Here is a 27,368-nt window from a genome sequence, read left to right as displayed (position 1 = left end):
ATTCTATGATTTTATGAAGATTAGGTTCAGTACCACCTGAGGAAACTGAACATACACGAGTCCATGGGACCTGATGAGATGCATCCCAGGGTTGTGAGGGAAGTGGCTGATGTAGTTGCTAAGACATAATCCATCATATTTGAAAAGTCATGCCAGTCAGGCAAAGTCCCCAGTGACTGAAAAAACATCACAACCATTTTTAAAAAGGAGTACCCTGGGAACTACCAACCAGTCAGACTCACCTTTGTTGCCAGTAAGATCATGGAATAGATCCTCCTGGAAATATGCCAAGGCATATGGATGAGGGGGAGGTGATTCAAGACAGCCAATATGGCTTCACCAAGGGCAAATTGTGCCTGACTAATCTGGTGACCTTCTATGATGGAGTGACTGCCTTGGTGGATAAGGGAAGAGCAACTGATGTCATCTATCATGACTTCTGTAAGGCCTGTCACATGGTCCCCCACAAATTTGCAGATGACACCAAGCTGAGTGGTGCAGCTGATAAGCTGGAGGGAAGGGATGGCATCCAGAGGGACCTTCACAAGCTTGAGGAGTGGGCCCATGCAAACCTCATGAAGTTCAACAAGGCCAAGTGCAAGGTCCTGCACCTGGGTTGGGGCAATCCCTGATATCAGTACAGACTGGAGGACAAATGGATTGAGAGCAGCCCTGTGGAGAAGGACTTGGGGATATTGGTAGATGAAAAATTAGATATGCACTGGCAATGTGCACTTGCAGGCCCAGAAGCCAATCATATCCTGGGTGTCATGAAAATAAGTGTGACCAGCAGGTTGAAGGAGGTGATTCTCTCCCTCTACTGCACTCTCATGAGACCTCACCTGGAATACTGCATTCAGCTCTGGAGCCCCCAGCACAAGACAGACATGGACCTGTTAGAGTGGGTCCAGAGGAGGACCATGAAAATGGTCAGAGAGCTGGAATGCCTCTTCTATAAAGAAAGGCTGAGAGTTGGGGTTGTTTAGCCTGGAAAAGAGAAGACTCCAGTGAGACTTTTATTTGGCCTTTCAATATATAAAGGGGGCTTACAAGATGGAGAGAGTCTTTTTACCAGGGCCTGTAGTGACAGGACAAGGGGCAATGGTTTTAAACTGAAAGAGGGTATATTTGGATTAGATAAAGGAAAGAAATCTTCACTGTTAGGGTGGTTAGACACTGGAACAGGTTGCCCAGAGAAACTGTGGATGCCCCATCATTGGAAGTGTTCAAGGTCAGGTTGGAATGGGCTTTGAGCAACCTGATCTAGCAAATGTGTCCCTGCCCATGGCAGGGGGGCTGGAACTAGATGATCTTTAAAGGTCATTTCCAACCAAAACCATCCTATAATTCTATGATATATGTTCCCAATATTTGGCCATCTCCAGTGTGCTAGGATGCCCTTTAGTTCTCAGCTCCTTTTCACTGTCACCAGATCCTCTCAATAGTCTACCAGTCTTCCTGTTGAGCTTAAAAGGTCTATTAAATCCCCATCCAATTTCTCTCCATCTATTGCCTCATTTTCCAGCCCCTTCCTTTCTTTATTTTTTTTTGATTGATATGGTACTAATATACTAGATTACAGTAGGCTACAAACATCTTTTTATTGAGATAATATTATATTGACTAGACTCACTCATTCTTACTTTTTAATACAGTAAGATTCAAATCTGTGAAGATCATGATATTCTTAAAATAATGTTCTTCAGAAAAATGGATTACAATAGTCTTATGGGAAAATGATTTATGCTGATGTGTTGGTTTTGCGTGGCAAGGTTTTGGTAGCGGGGGGGGCTACAGGGGTGGCTTCTGTGAGAAGCTGCTAGAAGCTACCCCTGTGTCTGATAGAGCCAATGCCAGCCGGCTCCAAGACGGACCCGCCGCTGGCCAAGGCCAAGCCAATCAGCGCCTCTGTGATAACATATTTAAGAAGGGGAAAAAACAGTTAGGGAGAGCGCTTTTGCAGCCAGAGAGAGGAGTAAGAAGATGTAAGAACATCTGCAGACACCAAGGTCAGTGAAGAAGGAGGGGGAGGAGGTGCTCCAGGCGCTGGAGCAAGATTCCCCTGCAGCCCGTGGTGAAGACCATGGTGAAGCAGGCTGTCCCCCTGCAGCCCATGGAGGGAGGATGAGGGGGTGTAGAGATTCCACCTGCAGCCCGTGGAGGACCCCACGCCGGAGCAGGTGGAGACACCTGAAGGAGGCTGTGACCCTGTGGGAAGCCCGCGCTGGAGCAAGCTCCTGGCAGGACCTGTGGAGAGAGGAGCCCATGCCAGAGCAGGTTTGCTGGCAGGACTTGTGACCCCGTGGGGGACCCATGCTGGAGCAGTTTGCTCCTGAAGGTCTGCACCCCATGGAAGAGACCCATGCTGGAGCAGTTCGTGAAGGACTGTAGCCCGTGGGAGAGACTCACGTTGGAGAAGTTCGTGAAGGACTGTCTCCCGTGAGAGGGACTCTATGCTGGAGCAGGGGAACGATGAGAGGAGTCCTCCCCCTGAGGATGAAGAAGTGGCAGAAACACCGCGTGATGAACTGACCGTAACGCCCATTCCCCGTCCCCCTGTGCCGCTGAGGGGGGAGGAGGTTGAAGCCGGGAGTGAAGTTGAGCCCGGGAAGATGGGAGGGGTGGGGGGAGGTGTTTTAAGAGTTGATTTTATTTCTCATTCCTCTACTCTGTTTTGCTTAGTAATAAATTAGATGAATTCCCTCTCTAAGTTCGGTCTGTTTTGCTCGTGACAATAATTAGTGAATGATCTCTCCCTGTCCTTATCTCGATCCATAATTTTTTTTCGTTGTACTTTTTCTCCCCTGTCTAATGAAGGAGGGGAGTGATAGAGCAGCTCTGGTGGGCACCTGGCCCTCAGACAGAGTCAACCCACCACAGCTGAGTGTGTGAAGAGACCTTTCCATATGTAATTTTGAGAGTTCTGAGATCTAACACTGCTAAGAACAGGTAATTAGAAAATGTTTTAAAACATGGGTAGCTTTTCATTTGTAATATATAAACATTTAAATTCTGAAATTCCGCAATTTCTAAGAAAATATCTAAGAACTCCAACTTAGTATCAAAATTGCTTAATTGGCAGAAAACAGAAATCAGGCCTTTGTCTAAGCTTATCCTTAACATTGCATAGATCAGCACTGCCCCTGTCAAATGTGAACACAGAAAAATAGCTCTTTACTCCAGTCTTGGTCATCAAATAAAGCAGTATGAGTTTTGCATAATGAGCATCCACAACTGCTCCCTTGCAAGAGAACTGTCATTTCTCTGCACTTCTCTACATCAGGTTAACTAAGCTGGACGATTAGGTGTACTGTAGATTTGGATACCTAACTTTGAAAATGTTGAAAATGTTTATATAAAACATTCAAACATTTTTTTTCCTTTCTACTTCTCTTTATTACATTGGAAAATTATTTACCTAGAAATTGCACATTTGAGCCCATTATTAATAGCTGATGGGTTTTTAAAAGTGAGATTTTTCACATGAGGAATTCAAATAATTCAAATTTCAGTCATCCAGAGATATTAAATGATATATGATTTTGAATATCTCCCTTCAAAGGTTGGTTTACCACAAGATACAGAATCTATATGCAAGAGGGCATAAACAACTAGATAGCACTGAGAGTCAACAACAGCGAGGCTGCAGATAATGAGTGGGAGAGTGTGGCCTAAAATAATGAATATTAAGAGCTCTGCTTTGTCTCTGTATTTATATGGCTCACACAACTAGATAACATGTTTACCCATGATCTTAATCACAGTCTTCAAAAAGCATTATTAAATACTAAAATACTGTTATGTATTCCCTCTTACCTTCTAGGAGACTGACTCAATAGTTAGGAACTATTTCATCAGATCAGATGTACTCTACCATGATGATACAAATGGCACACAAAACTTTGTGAGAGGTTTATGACTGACACTTTTCTGAGAATCATGTTGCTGACTTGGGAGTCTAAATAAGGATTTGGAATCATAACAGTCACCAATTTATTTTAAAATATTTTGAAAATGCTTTCTAGTTTTACTTACCAAAGCAATATGAACAGTGAATTCCACACCAATGCCAACAGAAGCAACCAGGATAACCACAGGCACTGCACTCAGCTTTATTCCAATTAGACCCATCATGCCAAACATCTCCACAGTCATCAGAGCCAGCACCACCACCTAGATGATTTCAAACAGCCATTAATAACTTCTCATACTCTAGACAAACTAAAGAGGAAGGATATTTCAAAACAACATGGGGACTATAAAATATATCCCTCAGATCAGTCCTTCTCTTATCCCCAAAGACAAGCCATTTTTCCTTGTTTCATTGTGCTCAATGGCAATGACCCTCTAAAGACTCAATTTAAATTATTATCCCAAGAACCAGTTAACAGATCAAGCACCACTTTTCTATTGGTAACAATTTATCAATGTGATTTGAAAAGTAATTTTTTTCTTCCTTCTCATGGATATCCACTGGAAGATAAATTTTCTCTTTTTCACCTGCTTCTCTGACAATCCTTCTAGAAAAACTAACTTTCAAATAACTGCATTGGAATTCTTTTTGTAGTACTCCAAATGTAAGTGATGACTCCAGAGTAGGTTTAAAGCCCAGAAGAAAGTGAATGTCATAATTAGCTGATGAGTCTCAGGTTACAGAGGACCTTTGAACTTTAAAGATACTTGGAAGGATAAACATAGACAATGCAAATAGTTAAATCTAAGGCAAAGCTTTTTTTGTTTGTTTGTTTCATCTACCTTGTAAAAAATAATAAGGGAGGGGAGGAAATCTATGGAATCGACTTCAAAGTTTCTAAAGCCAAGCAGGAAAAAAAAGACAAACTTATAAAAGCAATGGAGAACTCTGAAAATAAACCACCTTTCCAAGGGAAAAAAGTATGTACTATAATAAATGATTTTATAAGCTACTGAATCAATAAAAATAACATAAATTGCTTAAGTGCTATGAAAAATATTCTAGACTAAACATTTACCTTTTAATATACTTGCAATATAAACGTATATTACAAAAAATAGTAACTGCTTCACACTTTTTTATGTCTGACATTTTATAAGCCATACAACAGTTTATGGAATTCAAACATAGGAACATCTTAATCCAATTTAACTTGAATGTTTACTATGAGGCTTATGGTGCCTTGCAGAAAGCATGGAGGAGTATTCTCTTCAATTTATAATTTTATAACTCTTTCTCCTCAATAGCCCAGTTACACTCTCAGTGTATACTGTACAACCTAATCATTTCAATAATTCCATAAAGACTGCATTCAGAAATCAGTGGGAAAATTTACAGACAAGTTAGTCACAAGCAACTGCCTTGAAAAATAACATTGTGATAAAAGGGAGGAAGGAAAAACTAAATAGAAATAATTTTAATATTTAGTAACATTCCTAATTTTCCTCTGTGTCTTTATTTCTCATGTTAATGTGCATCTGAAACAAGGGCAAAAGCTCACATATCCTTATAAGAAATCTTTAAAGCTGCAAAAAGGTGGCCAAAGGATTAAGGTTATTAAGGTTTGTACCTTTAGCATGAACTCTACTCCCTCAAGTTGAATAAATATATAATGAATGATGCAATATACATACTCCATTAGAGGCCTAGACATAAACAAAACCGTCCTGACTACAGCAAGAGCTATGCTGAAAGGAATTTGACTTCAACAAAGACCCTTATAATAAACTTACAATGATGCCAGACGTCCAAGGGTTCAGGAGGAAGAGGGCACACACCAGAAACGTGCAAGTCAAAACCACACTAATGGATAAGAGGAGCCAGTGACGAAGCCCAATATACTGCTCCCAAAATAGAAATGGGTAACCATTTGGGTAGCTGGCAATCCCCAGGCCGGCATAGTTATTACAGATAGCTCTCACTTTCTCGATAGCTTCCACAAAGTCAGAAGTTTCACGCAATCCATTGAGGTAGAAAGGAAACTGAGCATATTCTATGGGCTCAGCTGCTGGAACTAGGAAAAAGATAGCAATGTTTTAACGTGTTTGGGAAGAAGGAGATACACAGAGAGCATGATTAACAAGACACTTGTTCTCTATAGCAAAATGCTTAAAGGTGTTGAATTTAAATTTTGCATCTTTGGAACAACTGATACTTTAAAAACTCTAAATACATGAGATTACTACATTTGAGATGAACACAGCCTGTATCAAGTCCCCAAACAATTCTATATAATTTAACAACTACAGGTATATTTCAATATATGTATTTAATCTTCACTAGTCTTTTACTGAACACCTGCCCTAGGGTTCAAATACACTGAAGCACAGCTAGCTTGTTACCCATGCACATTTTAAAGAGCACCAGTTGTCCCCCACATGTCCTCTCCCATTCCTCACTGGTGTCACTAGCAATTCTCCCAATAAATTCAAAGCTGAAGCAAAGCAAAGTGAACCAGAATTACTGCTCAGGATGCAAAATAGTGAACAGCACAGAGTAGGAGGGACAGAAGGAAAACACCCACTCACACAGACTGCTCCCCTAAATAGCTCTTGTAACATATCAGTGTTGGTAGCTTATACATATGAGCTAACTTGATAAAATTTCCTTACATATTAAAAATTGAGGATAAACATGATGCAATCTCAGTGATGAAATTCAGAAATTTCATGCAATCTCCAGGTTTCTCTCACATACGGAACTATCAGGTGACATTAAAAAGCAATGCTTATAAGTTTTTAGAGCTTTGCCAGAAACTGTTATAAAACTCATTTTTCAACATGATAAAGCCCTTCAGTGGTGCCACATTACACTAGATTCCACAACTGCATTTGTCTCCTGAGGCTACAGAGTAACACAATATATTGTTCTGTTTATGCTTCTGAGCTCCATACAGCATAACCCAACTATAGAGTTACTAGGTCTTAAAGGAAGGAGTGAGAACATCTATATAAACTATAAGACATTAAGATGAAATGTTACTTACTTCTCAGCCTTGTTTCTGGCATATAGTCTGCTTTATCATGGACCCATTCTGGGCGGTGAGGCCGGATGTTGGCTTGTGAGGCAGCATAGGCCACAGGGTCATTGCTAACCCAGGCTGTCAGGTAGACGTAGAAAGCATTTGGGTTAATGATTCCATCTGCATCCACCAAACGCTGTTTAGTCAACTGCAAAAAGGAAAGATTAGAAGCCATTCAGAATGAGTTTTGCTTTCAGGGCTCTTGCTGCAAAGCTTATGACAAAAAGCCTAGAGATGCAACACACATATAGGAGGGGGAAAAGAAAAAGATAAACAGTGTGAACTTTCACTTGAAGTGACTTACCAGCAAACTATTGTTTGGCAATGAAGAAAAAATCTAAATAACTACAGTGACAGTGGAAAGTGATTATTTATAAACTAATATTTATATAATATTTATAATAACCACTAAATCAGCAGATGGTTCCAGAATAGACTGAACTAATTAAATCTGAATTCCAAAAGACTGTCTGTAGCTGAGGGTGAAAACCAACCAAATTGGAGAAACATATTTTAAAGAAAGGGAAAAAAAAACTTGGCAAGAGTCCCTATGCATGCCTGTGTGCAGTTATCCTCTGTTGTTAACACTGAAGGAAATGCCACTCGGTAAATGGAGGAGAGCTATAAAAATAAAACAAGATCTGTATAAATTTTTCAAACACTTGTCTCCTATGACCTATGTATTTCAGAAAATGCCCAGTGCCAAAAAAGCAGATAAGTGCACTCTGTTATTTGAGTCACTGTTGGCAAACGTATCTGTGGGGTAAACAGCAGTGGTACACTTCTAGGGTTCTGCAGCTAAATACTGCATAGCTAGAGCTCTGACAGAGGACTCTGTGGATTAAAAGTATTACTGGTTTGGTTTTGTTTTGCTTTGTTTATTTAAAATTCTGGCTTGGCTCCAGTTTCAGGTCTTTTTAATGAAATGAATAACAACAGTGACAGCAGTTTAAAAAAAAAAAAAAAAAAGGCAAACCCCCCCAAAAAAACCCCCTCGATTCCAAGGATCTGGATTCAATTAATCCACAGGATATGCAACAACTGTATGTCTTCAAGCTGTCTTTGGAACTGCATAGTTCAGCACTCAGCCCTTATGGGTGCACCACACTTTTCTCCCTCCCAGGCACAGGAAATTGTATCAGCAGCTGTAGTCCAATCATATTTGTTCCACAGTGTATGTGGTACACACTGCTAAACAAAATCTCACTAAAGGTTTTCTATTTGGCTCCCTACCTTTGCTAAATTCATAGCTGAAGCGTCACTCAAACCTGACATCATGCTGCATGTTGCCATATAGCAATGTTTTACACACTATAGTAACTGAACAACGTAATCTGTAAATCTGTCACCTTATATGCCAGCAAAAAAAGAAAATAAGCAGATCTGCCAAGAAGCTTACTAGAGGCACTATTTTCTGCCTGAAAGCACAGAGAGTCAATGATGATTTTAGGAGAGGAGAAGCTAGGTTATTGCAGAATTTTTTCTTAAGAGGTTTAAAATCAAATTTTGGCATAAGGAGTCAAACCCAGAGTGTTTCACCTACCTATGTGATAATAAAAAGCAGCAAATGCAGTCATATGCTATGATAATCTCATGAAAGCAGCTCAGATGTATTTTATTTAGACAGCTCAACCAACTGTCATTCTCAGTTCTACTACAGCATATTTATATTTAGTAACGACAGTACAATAATATCGTACAGTATATAGTTATTTCCGTCCCCTTCCATTCACTATCAGTTGTAAACATCTGTCTTTAAAATGTGTGTTTTGAATAAATTGGTAGGAACTAACCAAATAATTGCAAAGGCTAGATTCAAAGGCACAGCAGAAGACTGAGCAAAGGTCATCCATATAAACAAATCTGATTCAAATCAAGAATGATGCCACTTAGGGCAACAAGGCTAGCATTGACTGTATGTCTGGCATAGGACCAGGCTCCATCTACCTATGGATGCTGAGTAGCATCTTCCACACCAATTGTATGTGTGTGTGTGTATGAGACAGAAACAGCATTTAATGCATGCCAGCCAATAATCGCCAAGGACAGGCGTTCCTGGTGTTGATTTTAAATACTTCTCAACACAGGCCAGACTCTGCAGCTAACATGTAGCTCAAGAAAAGTCAGCAAGGCTAAGCAATTAGGTACAACTCAGGAATTTTAATTCATCAAGATGAAAAAAGAGACTATGGCATGCTCCTTTCATCTCCCCCAACTCCTGACAGATTGCGCGTTCCTGTATAAACCAGTATGGACTCATACAATACCTGGCTGATGTCAATGGGCTTTGCTTGATTGCCTGTTTGCACCAAGAGTTTGTAAGCCAGAACAGCATCGTCAGATCCATTTTTATAATTGTTGTAAGTGATTTTCCCAGCTTCCCAGTCACTGTCAAATGCATGCTGAAGTCCTAAAGAGTTGAGGAAGGTGTGAGGAAGACAGAACAAGCAGATAAGAAATCGATCTTTGAAATGAATTTCAGTAGGAAGAAACAATAATAATGATTCTTTTTAATATAAACTGTGACTATTTATAGCTGAAGCAAACAGAAAATTATCCATCTGCTGCCTCCTAAATTTGGGCTCCCTGCCTCACGGTCAGTGTGTGTGAAGGTAAAAGTACTAGTTGCATGTCCAGTACACTTCCCCCAAAGAAAGGCAGGAGAAGCAAGAAGGTGCAAGGGAAAAGCCTCAAGACTCTTCCCACATTGCTGACCAGCAAAAGTGAGCTAGCAAAAGGGAGATGCAATCTGCGCTGGAATAATCAGTTTCCCCTCAAGGCAAAGGGAGAGTGGGGATGGGATTAGGACTCCCAGGTCCACTGTCCTTCTCAGAGCCATTCCTGAGTTTGCATAGCCTCACCGCTGACTCAGCACAAGGCTGGATGTGAGAGCACAACCTAGCACTCTGCTTGTACACTTATGTAGGGAAGAGTCAAAGTTGTCTGGAGTAAAAAGTGGTTTTTTTTCATGAACTACAGTTCCACAGTCACCCCACTCAAATTCTTCCCTCCTCCTTTAGAAAACTGCTTCCCAGGTCATCCAACAAAATTGTATCCACTTGTAAAGCCAACAAGTTGAGAACAAAGTAATGAAATAAGCCTGCCAAACCTGCTACGTGCAGCCCTTCAGCACCTGCACAGAGGATGATTTAACAACAGATGTTCTGACATCATTGAAGGGACTTCGAAGTCCCCTTTAAGAAAATGCTGTTTGTTGGTGCCCTTGGAGTGGGGAAAGCATTATTTAGGAAGTGTGAGGCCAATCTCCATTATCTTTGAAGGATCATGGAGGTTGGGAGGAGTGCCTGAGGACTGGAGGAGACCAAATGCCACTCCTATCTTCAAGAAAGTCAAGAAGGAGGACCCAGGGAACTACAGGTCAGTCAGCCTCACCTCCATCCCTGGGAAAGTGATGGAACAGCTAATCCTGGGAACCATTCCAGGACAAGAAGATAATCAGGAGCAGTCAGCATGACTTCACCAAGGGGCAGTCATGTTTGACCAACATGATAATCTTCTACAATGAAATGACTGGCTTGGTAGACAAGGGGAGATGTTGTCTACCTGGACTTGAGAAAGGCTTTTGACACTGTCTCCCATAAGATCATCATAGAGAAGCAGACAAACTATGGGCTGGGTGAGCAGACAGTAAGGTGGGTTGGAAACCAGCCAAATGGCCGAGTCCAGAGAGTGGCAATCAGTGGCACGAAGTCTAGTTGGAGGCCAGTCATTAGCAGTGTACCCCAGGGGTCAATATACAGGGTCCAGTCCCATTCAACATCTTCATTAATGATCTGGATGATGGCGCAGAGTGTACCCTCAGCATGTTTGCTGATGACACAAAACTGGGAGGAGTGGCTGATAGGCCAGAGGCTTGTATTGCCATCCAGAGGGACCTCAACAGGGTGGAGAAATGGGCAGGCAGGAGCCTCGTACAGTTTGACAAAGGGGAAGTGCAAAGTCCTGCACCTGGAGAGGAACAACCCCATGCACCAGGACATGCTGGGGGCCGCCCAGCTGGAAAGCAGCTTGGCAGAAAAGGACCTGGGGATCCTGGTGAACACCAAGGAGGTGGAGGATGATGGGGAGACCTGAAGGAGGCTGCAACCCCCTGGGAAGCCCACGCTGCAGCAAGCTCCTGGCAGGACCTGTGGACCTGTGGAGAGAGGAGCCCACACCAGAGCAGGTTTGCTGACAGGACTTGTGACCCCGTGGGGGACCCACGCTGGAGCAGTCTGCTCCTGGAGGTCTGCACCCCGTGGAAGGGATCCATGCTGGAGCAGTTTGTGAAGAACTGCATCCCGTGGAAAGGACTCACGTTGGAGAAATTTGTGGAGGACTGTCTCCTGTGAGAGGGACCACACGCTGGAGCAGGGGAAGAGTGTGAGGAGTCCTCCCCCTGAGGTGGAAGGAGCAGCAGAAACAACGTGTGATGAACTGACCATAAACCCCATTCCCTGTCCCCCTGTGCCACTCATGGGGAGGAGGTAGAGAATTCGTGAGTGAAGTTGAGCCCGGGAAGACGGGAGGGGTGGGGGGAGGTGTTTTAAGATTTGGGTTTATTTCTCATTCCTCTACTCTGTTTTCTTGGTAATAAATTGGATTAATCTTTTCTAAGTTGAGTCCGTTTTGCCCATTATGGTAATTAGTGAATGATCTCTCCCTGTCCTTATCTCGACCCATGAGCCTTTTGTTATATTTTCTCTCCCCTGTCCAGTTGAGGAAGGGGAGTGATAGAGTGGCTTTGGTGGGCACCTGGCATCCAGCCAGGGTCAACCCACCACAGTTGAACATGACCCATCAATGTACCCTTGCAGCAAAGAAGGCTAATGGTATCCTGGGCTGCATTAGGCAAAGTATTGCCATCAGGTTGAGGGAGATGATCCTTTCCCTCTACTCACCACTGGTGAGGCCACATCTGGAATGCCGTGTACAGTTCAGGCCCCCCCACCACAAGAGTTATATGGAGCTACATGGAGAGAGTCCAACAAAGGGTCACAAAGATGATTAATGGACTAGAGCACCTCACATATGAGGAAAGGCTGGGAGAGCTGGGACTGTTTAGCCTGAAGAAGAGAAGGTATATGAATACCTGAATAAATGAATGTATATGAATACCTGAAAAGAGAGTGTGAAGATGATGGAGCCAGGCTCTTTTCAGTGGTGCCCAGTGATAGGACCAGAGGCAATGGGCACAAACTGAAACGCAGGAGGTTCCATCGGAACATAAGGATACACTTTTCCACTGTGAGGGTGACTGAGCACTGGAACAGGTTCCCCAGAGAGGTTGTGGAGTCTCCATCCTTGGAGGTATTTAAAAGCCATCTGGACATGGTCCTGGGCAACTGGCTTGAGGTTGAGCAGGGGGGTTGGACCAGATGACTTCCAGAGTTCCCTTCCAATCTCAACCATTCTGTGATTCTGTGAAGTGCAGAAATACAAATCCATCCTTCCTGAATACAGCTCTACTCCATTTCAGTCTCTTAGAAAGTGGTTATGTGAAAGCATTTGTGCTATCATAACAGTCATGTAAAATATCACTTTGGGAGTTAAGAGGAGGCTGTTGAAGAAGAATGTAGGAAAAAAGGAGACACCTTCAAAGGACAGCTTAGGAGGAGCAAACAAGTTGCTATGCTAGACAATATTTGGAGACAGAACTTTCAGACTAATATCAGACTCCTGACAAAGGACTAAGTAGCCACACAATATCAAATATATGCCTTTGCATGCAACATTACCAATTTATGGTTGCAAGTTACATTTTACATTACTACAGTGTGTGGAAACATAGCTCTTTCACTTCTTTTTCCCCCTCCAATATATGCTACAGTTCTTACAAGTTCAATCATCTCTCAAATCCATCTCTCGTATCTTTATTTCTCAGCTAGCTTAACCACTTTACACTTTGGGTCATTTTATTACTGGCCTTATACACTGCTGAAACTGAAAGTCTGCAGAAAGAATACCAAGAAATCACTATCAGTTGTGCTTACTTTCTGAAGGATTTCAAAATTTCAGTAATAAAAATTCCCTATAAAACTTTGTAATTAATAACGTAGTAACTGATTTAAAAGCAAACAATATTTTTATTATAAGCTGTTCACACCAATGATTTTAAAAGCCCTTCAATCTGTTTTAAAGATAGCTGTAATTAATGAAATGTTTCTGGGCAGAAAGATAAAAGTAACTTGACCTCTATCTGCAGAGAAATTATACAAACTAAGGCAGTTTTTTAAATGTTATATAGAAGAATGTAAAATCCTCCAAAAGTATGTTGGATGCTGGAATGGGGGCAAGGAAGGAATTCCTACTGACTCATGTGAACAGCTCGCGCCATGAAACATGAGATAAGGTTACCCTTTGCAAAACCAAGCATAATTAAAAGCCATCAGGGAATTTAATCTCATTTCCATTGTCACTTACAAAAATAATGTTAACAAATACAAGCGAGCCTCTGAAAAAAAGAGGTGCATTAGGCTGAAGGCACTCCAAATACTGGCAGTTATGTGCATGTTTTCTAAGAATCATTGGTTGCATTGGCCATCTGTAAACAGTTAAGGTTAAGATTTACAGTCTTAGTAGGTCAGAATACTTTATTTTTCTGTTTGCAAAAGCTTCCTGAAGATTCTTCCAACAGAGAGACAGAGGTAGGACAGAAGTATTTCTGGGCAGGATATGTTTGCTCACAAGAGAGAACTGTTAAATTTACTGAGATGTAACATTACTATTTATTTCAAATACAAAAGAATTATTTGCCTCAACATGAATAATTATAATATCATGCCTTTAATAAGCCCATTTTAATATAATTATCATCATGCTACCTATAAAACCCCCCTCCCAGTTACAGTTCAGCACAGAAAAAGTAGCACCATAGAAAGAGTGAGGATACTTGATTGGAAGTCTAGAATGTATTGTAATCTCCCAATTCAATAAAATGCCTAAGCCCCACTGAACTTTCTTCATGCCAGCAGTCCCAGATGAAGCCAACAGGATCACTCATGCTAAAAGTTAAGCCTGTGCCAAAATACATTGCTGGACTGGGGCTTTTCATTCACTGTTCTCAAAACACTCAGCAAACATTTATCTTCCCAAAAACTGGGCCATATTTGGCCATTAATTATAAAGCAGAACTCCTCTTTAGCCACTTAGAAATTAATGAGATGACCTCTCATGGATATAATCTTTTAAAGCTCCAAAACTGCTTTATTGGGGAGTAAACTTAGCCACAAACTGTTGGAGAAACAGCAAATTGATGTCCTAGTTTGGATCAGAACCTAGGCATGTTCCCTCCTGCTAGCGTGCTTTAAACCACGTGGCCGTATTGGAAGAGGAGAGCATTACTACAGTGAATAATTGCTTGCTGCTGTAGAATTAAAAAGAAAAGTTCATGCAATTCTCTCTTACCTTGCAGCCAGTCTCGAAAGTAGTGCAACCACATTTTGGGAAGCTGCTTATCCTCTTCCAACAAAATGTATGTAACATTACCAAAACTTTTGTGAAGTTCATAAAGTAAGTGCTGGACATTGGGATAGTCTGCTTTTTGTGTCACTATATACATGTTGTAGAAAGAGAAATACTTGAACTGTGCTGCAATAAAGTCATATTCCTGGGTTTCTCGTGGTACAATGTCTGTGAGATTCAGTCCATCTCTAGCCTGGGTAGTTCCATAAAGGCTGAGACCAAGTAAACCCAGAAAAAGAAAAATAACCACAATCTGCAACAGAAAATGGAAATGCATTTGGTTTTATGTTCCTAAAGAAATTAATAACTCATAATGGCACACAGAACCAGGTTCAAAATTAATACCCATCACTATACTTTTAAGCTTTTATATATTTATACACACACACTACAAGGCCAAACTAATTTGTGTTTTAGTGAAGGGGCTCTAGATCATGAACAGGAAATTCATATGGTGATAAAATTAAAAAGTAGATTTAGTTTCACCGTTTGTGAGCTTAGGTTACTGAAAGTCACCAAAACCCTCACTCATAACTTACATTTGAAAAGTACATCACTGCAGCACTACCAAGATAAAACTTTTAAAGTATGAAATTAGGTGTAAAATTATTAAGAATTGTAATTCCAAAAGTAATTCTATTTATTCCTGATATTTAATACTATTGTCAGGATAATTTTCCTACTGGGCAAGGCAGAAGTCCATTTAAAAAAAAAAAAAAAGGTAAATAGTTTTCTGATTACCTTGGCTTTAGGTTTTAGCAGGAATGGAGCATAAAGCTTTTCTGCAAAAGATGAGAGTGTCCATTTAGTACAGGGTGGCTCAAGGCAATGCATACTGGAGTCTGAGAATTGGGAAAGCAAATCTCTTGTCGAGCTTGTGCTTTCTGGGCTCTGGCAGCTGAGATTATCTTGCGTCACTGTCACCGGCTGCACAGATATTGCTGAGCAAGGCTCTGCTGTGGTGTAGTACACCTGTGCATGAGGATCATATTCTGTGCGCAACTGCACTGTAGACTGCATTGTAATCTGAGTTTCATGTGCAAAACTGTGACTGCTGTATGGGGGTGGAGGACTGTGGCAAGCATTACCGCTGTTTTCCACATATGCTTGAGGCTCAATCTGAATCACTCTAGTGGTACATGGACTGCAAGAGAAGAGAAAAACATCTGTTCACATTTAGAAAGGTCTTTATTTTAATCAGGCTAGATAGGATAATCTGCTTCCATCTGAGACTGCTTCTACTACTATTAAATTGTTTATGTTAATTAAGCATAATGTTTTGATGAGGATTTCCTTCTGCACTTTTAGGAAATATTTCTTGGACATGGTTTAAAGTGTAGGCCTCTAAGCCTGTTTCTGCATGTTTCTTGTGCCCAAGAAAGAAGGAACCAGCATTTATCTGAAGACACTGGCATCCACTCACATCACTCTGTTAATTACACATGCTAATCGATCAGGTCAATAGCCAGGTAGTTGCACACAGTCTGAATGCATGATATGCATGTGTGAGTTTATGTCTACATGACTATGCTGAGAATTAAACTATTTAGAAGATCAAAATGTAAATGTAGGACATGCTGAGTTCTTCTGTTTAGAACTATTAAAGTAACTGTTAAATAATATTTGGGCCTTCTGGATAAGATCTCAGACTTTTGGGAGGCAGGTTGAAACCACTTGCCATACACTGACTGCAAGTTTTAAAATTGAAGTAAACATATACAAGGATTGATTCCCAGGAAGGATGGGCAACACGAAGAGACAAAATTACAGAAGCATTTTTTTGAAGTATTCCCTTTATTGTAGTCTATGAAAGAACACAATGGATACCTAGTTTATTAAAAAAAAAAAAAGTCATAAACAAGCCTCCTCCTGTAAATAAAAGCAAATTGCTGATTGATAGAAAATCTGCTCCTACGTGGGTGTGAAAGGCTAAGAGGACACAAGGGGGTTTCTCTACATCCTGGTTATGACATGCGTGTGAGAGTACATGTATAGAAATGCAGCTTATCCTCTTCATTGCAGGCAAAAGCAAAAACTAATGTAGAAAATATGCTTTATCTCTAAGCGGTGGCTCCGTTGATGACAATAGTTTCCTCCTAGCCTGCCCCTGTCCTCAAAACTGGATGTGTATTAGGTAACAGTGTGCATGCTATCATTCTAAATTACTATTGGAGCCATAACAGAAAGTTTATCAATCACTATCTTGCAATGATACTGATCATTCTGAATTCCTAATAGTCCTATGAAAAACTGAGCTAAAGGGAAGTAATTTTATAGTTCTTATATTTTTTTATGCATTTAAGTTTCAAGGCATAAAAAGCATAAAAATTAGCACACAGCGATTAGGTATAAGTAAGGCTTCTGAGTACCCTGAGTTATTTACAGTCTTCCATAAGAGACTGGAATTAAGTCTTCCAAGGTTATCCAATGCCAGCACTGGATACACTGCAGTATCCCATAACATTCTAAAAATACAGATATTACTAAAGCATGGCTCTTTTACATGCTTCCAGAAAGTTGTCCTCCAATGGCTAAAATGGATGTATGCATGAATAAAGGAAAAAGTGTGTGTGAAATGCCTTTTAACTTTTCCCCTCAGTCAGATAAAAGAAACCAAGGTAGCAAGTGTAATTCAGTCACTAGCAACGAAACTATGACAATAACATTCTGATCCCGCTGCTGTCCTGCTGCAATGAGGAACTCCCACTCCTGACAAGGGGTGGTAGCACTGATTGGTCATCACAAAAAGGGTGATACTTCATATACTGTAATTCTATCACACATTCTCACCTTGTAAAACAGCAGAATATATCCAGTCTCCTGTCTTCCCGACGATAAAGGTCCATGCTCAGGATAGCAGGAAAAATCAGCAAAACCATAGCAAAGTTGAATACCACCACAACTGCTGCCTAGAGATCAATCGTAAGAGAAGCGAAGTCATTGCTAAGCTTCATTTAGGGCATTGGCTTTACAAAGCATAAAGCCTCCTTTCAAGTCTTACCCATCCACCCATTTATCATGTTTACTCATCAGACCTTTTCAAGCTTCTCTCTGAGGGAACTGGGAGGTATATTTTTTACATCCCAGTTTTATTATGGTAGCCCTACTGTAGTTAGTTAATTCCTTTTAATATTAACCTTCATATTATTTTAATATCTCTATACCTAGAGATGTGGTAGCACCAAGATTTTTAAAGTGGAAAAAACCAGTCTTGTCAATAAATTAAACTTAATATGAGATTCTGACCTATTTGGAATCTCACGGTACAAAAAGATGGAAGCAAAAGCAAACCTGGAACTAGGACCGAAGTTCTCACATTTAAGGGATCTGAAGTAATTTAAGTACTACAATAACATTAAATCAAATTATTAAATCACTAATGAAATAAAGGTTTAATTATATTTTAATGAAATGCTCTATTTAGTAAAACACTATGCATTTGATGTACTTAAAGTCTAGCAAAAAAGAATAACGTTTTGGGATTATCTGTTGAACTCTCCTGCTTGTGTTTAACAGAACTTGATTAATGAGCCGGTCTACCAAAATGAGTCTTAAATTGGAACAAGAATAGTCAAGTTAATTTGCAAAGTGATCATTATTTAAAGAAAAACAACAATACCCCTTCAAACCACAACCCTTTCCTATGCAGAGATTCCCAGAGAATCTCTATAAACATATGTGGTGCAGCATCTATTATTACTGTTAATGGTATTTATTTGCAATAAAACATAGCTCACTACCCTTACAAAGGGAAAACTTGGGCACAGATGGGTTTGGAAGATAGTAGTAGAATAGTAGAGATAAGGATAAGTCATTGAGGATTTTTTTTCCCCCCAAAAAATGGAAAAAATAGTTGAGCCATCAACAGATTAAAAAAAAAGGAAACCCTTATATTTTACTTATATAATCAGTAGGCATCTCTATAGTAGCCCAGTTTCAGGCTGAGGAAAGCATGTAAATTATCAAGTGCTTCCACCTATAACTTCTGAAGTAAACACCACTTGGGTTCAAACAGTCAAAAAAAGGACTAAAATTGGATTACACAAATTAAGTGCCTGACGATGTAAATGAGCCCTCCTTTTCCCAACACAGATCAATGGCTGCTTTTGATGTTGAAAATCAGCCCTTAAAACTGGCAACTCAAAAGATGAGACATCCAAAATTTATGGTTTAAAAATTCTCAACCTATGTGACCCTAAATAATACAATTTTGTATTTTTGTCTCTCATCTGAGAAAATCAAAGTAGTAACCTACTGAATGATATTTAGGGTTTTGAAGCTATAAAGTATAATAAAAAGACTACTTCTTGTTTTTACTTTTCTGAGAATGACAATCAGTTATGTATGTAAACATTTTATAGTTATTTCAAGCATAAATATATTGTACACAAAAGTGGTTCTTCTTGATGTTTCTCTTTTGTTGTCTCCAGCCTGCTTAAAGTAAGATTTTGGTCTTGCTGATTGGCTGGAGACATAACTACTAAAATAGAGTTTATCTGGTGTTTAAAGCCTAATTAGCATTTAATCATTACTTTAATCTTTGAGAGAAAAGATCCCATGACCATTTCATGATTTATGAATATCGACACAGAAAGGTGTCGATAAGGTCATAGACAAGATTTCAAAATTATTTCCTTTTGATCCTCTCTAGAATAGATTGAATCTGTCAGGAAAACAAACAGCTGCTATTGCAAGCAAGGTGTTTGTTGCACCTAGTTCATACAACCACTCTCTTATTGCTGCTAAACCAGTGAAAATTGAATCACCTATCATGAGTAATTAATTGTGTCCAATGAAGAACTTCCATCAAAAATCAGCTATGAATTGCTGAGATTTGGAAAAATCAGCTGAGACCTGGTCTAAGAATTCTTATACCTCTCAGCACGTCTGAAAAACTAACTGAAGTCCTCTACTTATGCTCACTTCTATAAACACTTCCTGCCTTATCAGTTCTTTGTAGACCCCAGCGACCTTGAATCCCAAATGCCACTAAACCCAAAGACTTAAATGGCAGAGATGCCATTAGTTAAATTTACATTTGATTTTTGAAGGAGAATCGAAAGTATCACAGCAACACATAGTAAATCTTTCTATTAATATGGCATCACTTTTTAGAGCAACTAGATATTCCATTGTGCCATACTGGTGTTGATGTACTTATCCTGCAAGTCAAATATTTCTAAACAAGCCTCTCTATCCTGACTTGTATTTCTATGGATTCCTATAGCTTAACACCACACTTCCTATATATATATATTATACTTTCACTCACTCTCCACCTCAACATCTCAAGGACATAACATTTCATTTTTCACAATTAAATACAGAAAATATTGTTTGTATATCAATTCAAATTTGTTGTCTCATCAAAAAACACCCCATGAACTGATAAGGTGCAGTGTGCCTTCCAGTTCCTGCTGTACATCCCCAACTCCAGGGGCACTTGGAAATGAGTGAGACAAGGGAAGGAGAATTGGTTTGAGATTGAGATTAGCAAGGGGGGAAGAAAGAACTGTTGAGGGGTGACTGAATCTCTGACCTGATGCATCAGCCACCACCTTCCCTCCCCAATACTATTTATAAGTCTGGTGGCTGGGAATGGGAACATATGAAAAAGTGTGATCGTGATCTTGGCAATATCTGCAATCTGTAATGGTGACATTGATTAGAAAAGCACCAACAAAAGTGTGTGGTAGTAGATCTCCCAATGTACAGGCAATCTGCTAGCAGCAGCTGAGCTGAGAGCAAGCAGAAGGTTTTGGGGAACAGGCAGGGCATCTGCTTTCACCCTTTCAGAGAGGGATGGTCAAATGGGAGAGGAAAGGACCTCAGGCCTTGTATTGCGGTTTAACCTCAGCCGGTAACTAAGCACCACGCAGCTGCTCACTCACTCTCTGCCCCCCCCAAGGGGATGGGGAGGAGAATGGAAAAAAAAAACCTCATGGGTTGAGATAAAGACAGTCTAATAGGATAAAAAAGGAAGATAATAATAATAATAATTATTATTATTATATATAAAACCACAAGTGATGCACAAATGCAATTGCTCACCACCTGCAGAGAAAAAACCCCAAACAAAACCCAATGCCTAGTCTGTTTCCGACCAGCAATCCCGCCTCCAGGCTACCTTCTCCAGTTATATACGGAGCATAATGTTATATGGTAGAGAATATCCCTTTGGTCAGTTGGGGTCAGCTGTCCCAGCTGTGTCCCCTCCCAGATTCTTGTGCACCCCCAGCCTACTCACTGGTGGGGCGGTGTGTCCCGGCAGAAGCAGCCTTGACTCTGTGTAAGCACTGCTCAACAATAACAAAAACACCTCTACATTATCAACACTGTTTTTAGCACAAATCCAAAACATGTCTCATACTAACTACTATGAAGAAAATTAACTCTATCTCAGCTGAAACCAGCACAACTTGAAAAAATCAATAAAGGTAAGATTAGTACTAGAGCAGGTACTCTGCCATGCCTCCTTCATTTATACTCAAAAGAAAACGCTATATTTAAGACATTCCTACAGCAAATTTCAAAAACTTTCAGGTGATTTCTTAGACAACACCCTGATTTTAAGAAATGCAACACATCTGAAAACTCAGGACCTACTCCTTCAAAGTCCTGAACACTCTCTTACAGGTGATTCTTGTGACTGAGCACTTGGGATACGTTCAGCATCTCAAAACTTAAAGCCCCTTAAATAAGGGACTAATAAGATCTGCAAATGATAAAAAAAAATAAGCAAACAGCTAAAAAGCTAAAACAGTCCTTATCCCCATAAGGGAATTAATTTTAAAAAAATCTCACTTAAAGAAATGGAAATTGGTGATTTTTAAACTCAGCAAGAGCTAACCCACTTTGTTGAGTTAACCTTAGCAAATTCCTATGACTGCAGCAAACTTCCTGTGTTTAAGTTCCATAAAGTAACTGAACAACTCACAGGTATCAATGAAATGCATTAGCTGATGTAACAGAAGCTGAAAAAAGAAAGTACTGATATCCAAAACATTACTTTCTAAGTAAAAGTTGGGCTTCCACATGCAAGGCTAGTCAGGAAACCATTTATATATTCTCCTTAGCAACTGGGTTATTTTACAGATACTGGTCCTCAAAAGTTATGGAAACTGACAGTTATCTTGCAATATCTTAAGGAAAACAAATGAAGAGCAAAATAAGGTCAAGAACAATCCCTTTTTTAAGCCTATCTGTTGAAAATTTACCATCCAGATGAGAAGAAGCATCTTTGAAAAATAAACTGCAGTATTTCATTGCTTTCTAAGTTTTAGTAGAAAGCTATCAAAGATGACAAGGAATTCTTGTTTAAACAAGCCTAAGAGGGACAGGGAGGAAAAAGACTGTGAATAAAGAAATCCCTATATACAGACCACCCACCAAAATCTGCCATGGTTATCTGATTCTGAATGCTATGATTAAATGCATTGCCTGGTTTTGATTATACCTGGTGAGGCTAGACGATGCAAGTAATAGACATTCCTTTCTAACAATAAGGGCTGTAATTTCAGTGGTTCTTAAGCTATATACACAGATTGCTCTAGTACCAATAAATCCTCAGTACGGGTCTCTGGTTGGCCCTTTTGAACATTTTTCCATCTCTTATATACATATAAGGGGTTACTATGTGCGAGGAAAGACAGATTACAGATGCATCTGAGAAAAGATTGAGCCACTCAAACATTCATTTCTGGACACCCAAATGTACCTAGACATAGATTCCATGTTAATCACTGCCTTAAAAATAACTTTGATCATGATGTCATTCTGAATAATATCAACATGTTCATATATAGATATATTGAAATCTCATAGGAAACTTTGTCTTTCATTTTGCTTTTTGAAAACACCAAGCATTTGACAACATGGGCTTCCTTTTCTGAACTTCTGCTGATTCGGTTTACAGCAAGTCATAAGACATGGCAGCAGGCAATAAAAAAGACTTTTAAAAAAAGATTAATTTATAGTCAAATTACAGTAATAATTACAGTTGTTGTTTCCACAGATATTCCAAAGGCAACCTACCATGTTCTAATGTGAAAAGGGAGAACACGCTGAGCAAAATTTGATCAAAGCAAGCAGCACAGCAGTGTGACTAGGATAAAATGACCCATCTCTGTTGGATTCTTATTAGGAGACTGGGATTTAGGCTAAAGTAGTTTCTATAATGCATGGTCACTGCAAAGCCAGAGAATGGGAAAATAGGACCTCTCTTCTGATTTCTAGTGAGGATCTCCAGTATCCTTTTTGCTGCTTAAGATATGATAGATCTTTGAGTTTGGGCCACAGATTATAGAATAGAGTCATAGAATCACAGAATTACTTAGATTGGAAAAGATATTTAAGATCATTGAGTCCAATCATTAAACTTAACACTACCAAGTTCACCACTAAACCATGTCCCTAAGCACCACATCTACATTGCTTTTAAATACCTCCAGGGATGGTGACTCAACCACTTCCCTGGGAAGCCTGTTCCAATGATTGACACCACTTTCCATAAAGAAATTTTTCTTAATATCCAATCTAAACTTTCCCTGACACAGCTTGAGACCATTTCCTCTCATCCTATCTCTTGTTACTTAGGAAAAGAGACCGACACCCACCTCACTACAACCTCCTTTCAGGTAGTTGTAGCGAGCAATAAGGGCTCCCCTCAGCCTCCTCTTCTCCAGACTAAACAACCCCAGTTCCCTCAGCCGCTCCTCATAAGACTTCTTCTCCAGACCCTTCACCAGCTTCGTTGCCCTTCTTTGGACATACTCCAGCACCTCAATGTCCTTCTTGTAGTGAGGGGGCCAAAACCGAACACAGTACTCGAGGTGCAGCCTCACCAGTGCTGAGTACAGGGGGGCAATCACTTCCCTAGTCCTGCTGGTCACACATTTCTGATAGATCCTGTCCAGATCCCTCTGTAGAGCCTTTCTACCCTCAAGTAGATCAACACTCCCACCCAACTTGGTGTCGTCTGCAAATTTACTGAGGGTTCACTCGATCCCCTCATCCAGATCATTGATAAAGATATTAAACAGAACTGGTCCCAATATTGAGCCCTGAGGAACATCACTTGTGACTGTCCACCAACTGGATTTAACTCCATTCACCACAACTCTTTGGGCCCGGCCATCAAGCCAGTTTTTTACCCAGCAAACAGTACACCCATCCAAGCCATGAGCAGCCAGTTTCTCCAGGAGAATGCTGTGGGAAACGGTCTCAAAGGCTTTACTAAAGTCTAGGTAGACAACATCCACAGCCTTTCCCTCATCCACTAAGAGGGTCACCTTGTCATAGAAGATCAGGTTAGTCAAGCAGGACCTGCCTTTCATAAACCCATGCTGACTGGGCCTGATCACCTGGTTGTCCTGTACGTGCCACGTGATGGCACTCAAGATGATGATCTGCTCCATAACCTACCCTGGCACTGAGGTCAGACTGACAGGCCTGTAGTTCCCCAGATCCTCCTTCTGGCCCTTCTTGTAGATGGGTGTCACATTTGCTAACTTCCAGTCAACTAGGACCTCCCCGGTTAGCCAGGACAGCTGATAAATGATGGAGAGTGGCTTGGTGAGCACTTCCACCAGCTCCCTCAGTACTCTTGGGTGGATCCCATCTGGCCCTATAGACTGTTATGTGTCTAAGAAGTGGTGGAGTAGTTCGCTAACCATTTCCTCTAAGATTATGGGGGCTTCATTTTGCTCCCCGTCCCTGTCTTCCAGCTCAGCAGGCTAGGTACCCCAAGATTTAGATGACATAAATCACTTCGTCCAAAAAAAGTGTTATACTTCAAAAATATTTCATACACTCAAACTGGTCTTTGCCATAATATAAATCAATTCACTGTCATATCGCCTGTAAGAAGAAAGATCTAGCTTTTGGCAAGTCAGTAGAACTAAATTCTTCTAACTATTCAGGACTAAAGCTCTAGTTTAAGATGCCACAGATATCTGCTCAACTATAGAGCGAACCAATGCCTTTATTCTCTTTTACTTTCTCTGTTATTCGTTACCAAATTGTCTGTTGAGAATCATAGAATGGTTTGAGTTGGAAGGGACCTTAAAGATCATCTAGTTTCAACCCCCCTGCCATGGGCAGGGACACCCTCCACTAGACCAAGGTGCCCAAAGCCCCATCCAACCTAGCCTTGAACACTTCCAGGGAGGAGGCATCCAAAACTTCTCTGGGCAACCTGTTTGAATGTCTCACCACCCTCACAGTGAAGAATTTTTTCCTAATATCTAATCTAAATCTACCTTCTTTCAGTTTAAAATCATTACTCCTTGTCCTATCAGTATGTGCCCTTGAAAACAGTCCCTCTCCAGATTTCTTGTAGGCCCCCTTAAGAAGAAAACGGTAAACAAGTTACTAATATGTTGGTCATGTAGCTGCAATCATGAAAACTTTATCATTTAATAGCTTAATGCAGGCACGTTTAAAATGCTGAAAACAGCAATAATTGCCCCAGATATTAAGAAAAAAAATGCAGCCCTTGCTTCCTCTGGGTAGGTCCGGGACTCAAGGAGAATGAAAAAAATTATTAGAGAGCGAGAAAAATGACTAACGAAAAAGTAGTTTGCCTGCTTTGCACAAAGGTCAGCCAGTCGTGTGTTAAAAATGTGTCAGAGGAGAACTTCCCAGAGTTTTCTTCAAAGACCCCTTGCTTTCAAAAGAAGCTTTCTTTAGCATCCTTAATATTTCATATTTGTGAAGGTAGCGACATTGGGAGGAAGACAGACCCAGTCTATTAATACATGGCTACATGGCTGGCATCCCCACCACAATTTTGGATTCTTCTACAATGGGACGGCCTACACGGCACCAGCCTTGCTGGCATCAGATGGGATTCACCTTTCTTAAAGGGGGAAGAGGGTCTTTGCCCAGGAGCTAGTAGGGCTCATTGACAGAGCTTTAAACTAGGCTCGAAGGAGGAGGGGGGATAATATCAAGCTTGCCTACAACAAGCTGTAGAATGACACCCCAAGGTCAAAGGAATGGGGTTCCAATGAAGGCCCTCAGCCTGTTGCTTGGAGACATACTGGATACACTGCAGCACACTCGAAGACTTATGGAGATGAGCCGGGGCTCCTGAAATAATAGGAACCAACAGGGAAACACTGGTGAAGTACCTCAAAGGAATTCCAGTCACTCCAGTCAGTCAGTCAGCTTCATCGGGGACCCAACTTAAATGCCTCTATGCAAATGCACATAGCATGGGGAATAAACAAGAGGAGTTGGAGACATGTGCATGCCTGCAGGGCTACGATCTCATTGGGATCATGGAGATGTGGTGGGATGGCTCCTATGACTGGAGTGTTGGGATGGAAGGATACAGGCTCTTTAGGAAAGACAGGCAGGGAAGAAGAGGAGAGGGTGTCGCCCTCTATGTCAATGACCAGCTTGGAGTGCATGGAGCTCCACTTGGGGATAGATGACGAGCTGACTGAGAGCTTATGGGTCAGGATTAAAGGGAGAGCAGGGACAGGTGACACTACAGTGGGGGTCTGCTACAGGCCATCTGACCAGGAAGACCGAGTGGATGAGGCCATCTATAGACAGATAGGAGCAGCCTCATTCAAAAGCCCTGGTCCTTATGGGGGACTTCAACCACCCCGATATCTGTTGGAGGGACAATACAGCAGGGCACAAGCAATCCAGGAGGTTCCTGGAATGCATCAATGATAACTTCCTCCTCCAAGTGACAGAGGAGCCAACGAGGAGAGGTGCCATGCTGGACCTTGTTCTCCCCAACAAGGAGGGGCTGGTGGGAAATGAGAAGCTCAAGGGCAGCCTTGGCTGCAGTGACCATGAAATGGTAGGGTTCAAGACCCTTAGGGCAGCGAGGAGGGTGCACAGCAAGCTCACTACCCTGGACTTCAGGAGAGCAGGCTTTGGCCTCTCCAGGGACCTGCTTGGTAGAGTACCATGGGACAAAGCCCTGGAGGGAAGAGGGGCCCAAGACAGCTGGCTAATATTCAAGGATCACCTCCTCCAAGGACAGGAGCGATGCATCCCAACAAAGAAGAAGTCAGGCAAAACCACCAGGAGACCTGCATGGATGAACAAGATGCTCCTGGACAAACTCAAATGCAAAAAGGAAGCCTACAGAGGGTGGAAGCAAGGGCAGGTAGCCTGGGAGGAATACAGAGAAATTGTCTGAGCAGCCAGGGATCAGGTTAGGAAAGCTAAAGCCCTGAGAGAATTAAATCTGGCCAGGGACGTCAAGGGCAACAGGAAAAGTTTCTATAGATATGTCAGTGATAAAAGGAAGACGAGGGAGAATGTGGGCCCCCTCTGGAATGAAACGGGCGACCTGGTTACCCAGGATATGGAGAAGGCTGAGGTACTCAGCAACTTTTTAACCTCAGTCTTCACTGGCAAGTGTTCTAGCCACACCATCTAAGTTGCAGAATGCCAAGGCAGGGAGGGGGAGAATGCAGAACCACCCACTGTAGGAGAAGATCAGGTTCGAGAATATCTAAGGAACCTGAAGGTGCACAAGTCCATGGGACCTGGTGAGATGCATCCACGTGTCCTGAGGGAACTGCCGGATGAAGTGGCCAGGCCACTCTCCATCATATTGGAGAAGTCCTGGCAGTCCGGTGAAGTTCCCACTGACTGGAAAAGGGGAAACATAACCCCCATTTTTAAGAAGGGAAAAAAGGAAGACCCGGGGAACTACAGGCCGGTCAGTCTCCCCTCTGTGCCTGGCAAGATCATGGAGCAGACCCTCCTGGAGACTATGCTCAGGCACATGGAAGATAAGGAGGTGATTGGTGACAGCCAACATGGCTTCACTAAGGGTCTTCTATGATGGGGTTACAGCATTGGTGGATAAGGGAAGAGCAATTGATGTCATCTACCTGGACTTGTGCAAAGTATTTGACACTGTCCCGCACGACATCC

At 41.2% G+C, this 27,368-nt stretch overlaps 1 protein-coding gene and 1 long non-coding RNA gene across 3 annotated transcripts in view; one reads left to right on the top strand and one right to left on the bottom strand.

Annotated features, from left to right (window-relative positions):
• Positions 1–27,368, top strand: part of LOC142599260 (uncharacterized) — a 106,752-nt gene that overhangs the window by 11,396 nt on the left and 67,988 nt on the right. The gene's annotated exons all lie outside the window — the stretch shown is intronic.
• The window catches only part of LOC142599151 (protein patched homolog 1-like), a 130,538-nt gene that overhangs the window by 38,233 nt on the left and 64,937 nt on the right, over positions 1–27,368 (bottom strand). For both annotated transcript variants that reach the window (XM_075738875.1, XM_075738876.1), the window contains exons 13-19: positions 17,250–17,368; positions 15,201–15,603; positions 14,403–14,712; positions 9,263–9,405; positions 6,960–7,143; positions 5,707–5,987; positions 4,036–4,173 (exon numbers count right to left, since the gene is read on the bottom strand). In XM_075738875.1, the coding sequence (XP_075594990.1) occupies positions 4,036–4,173; positions 5,707–5,987; positions 6,960–7,143; positions 9,263–9,405; positions 14,403–14,712; positions 15,201–15,603; positions 17,250–17,368 (1,578 nt within the window). The remainder of the gene's footprint in view (positions 1–4,035; positions 4,174–5,706; positions 5,988–6,959; positions 7,144–9,262; positions 9,406–14,402; positions 14,713–15,200; positions 15,604–17,249; positions 17,369–27,368) is intronic.

Source organism: Balearica regulorum, chromosome W (assembly GCF_011004875.1).
Source record: "Balearica regulorum gibbericeps isolate bBalReg1 chromosome W, bBalReg1.pri, whole genome shotgun sequence".
NCBI classification, from domain to species: Eukaryota; Metazoa; Chordata; class Aves; order Gruiformes; family Gruidae; genus Balearica; species Balearica regulorum.
Note: the sequence above shows the minus strand (reverse complement) of the source record. Positions and strands in the feature narration are given on the sequence as shown.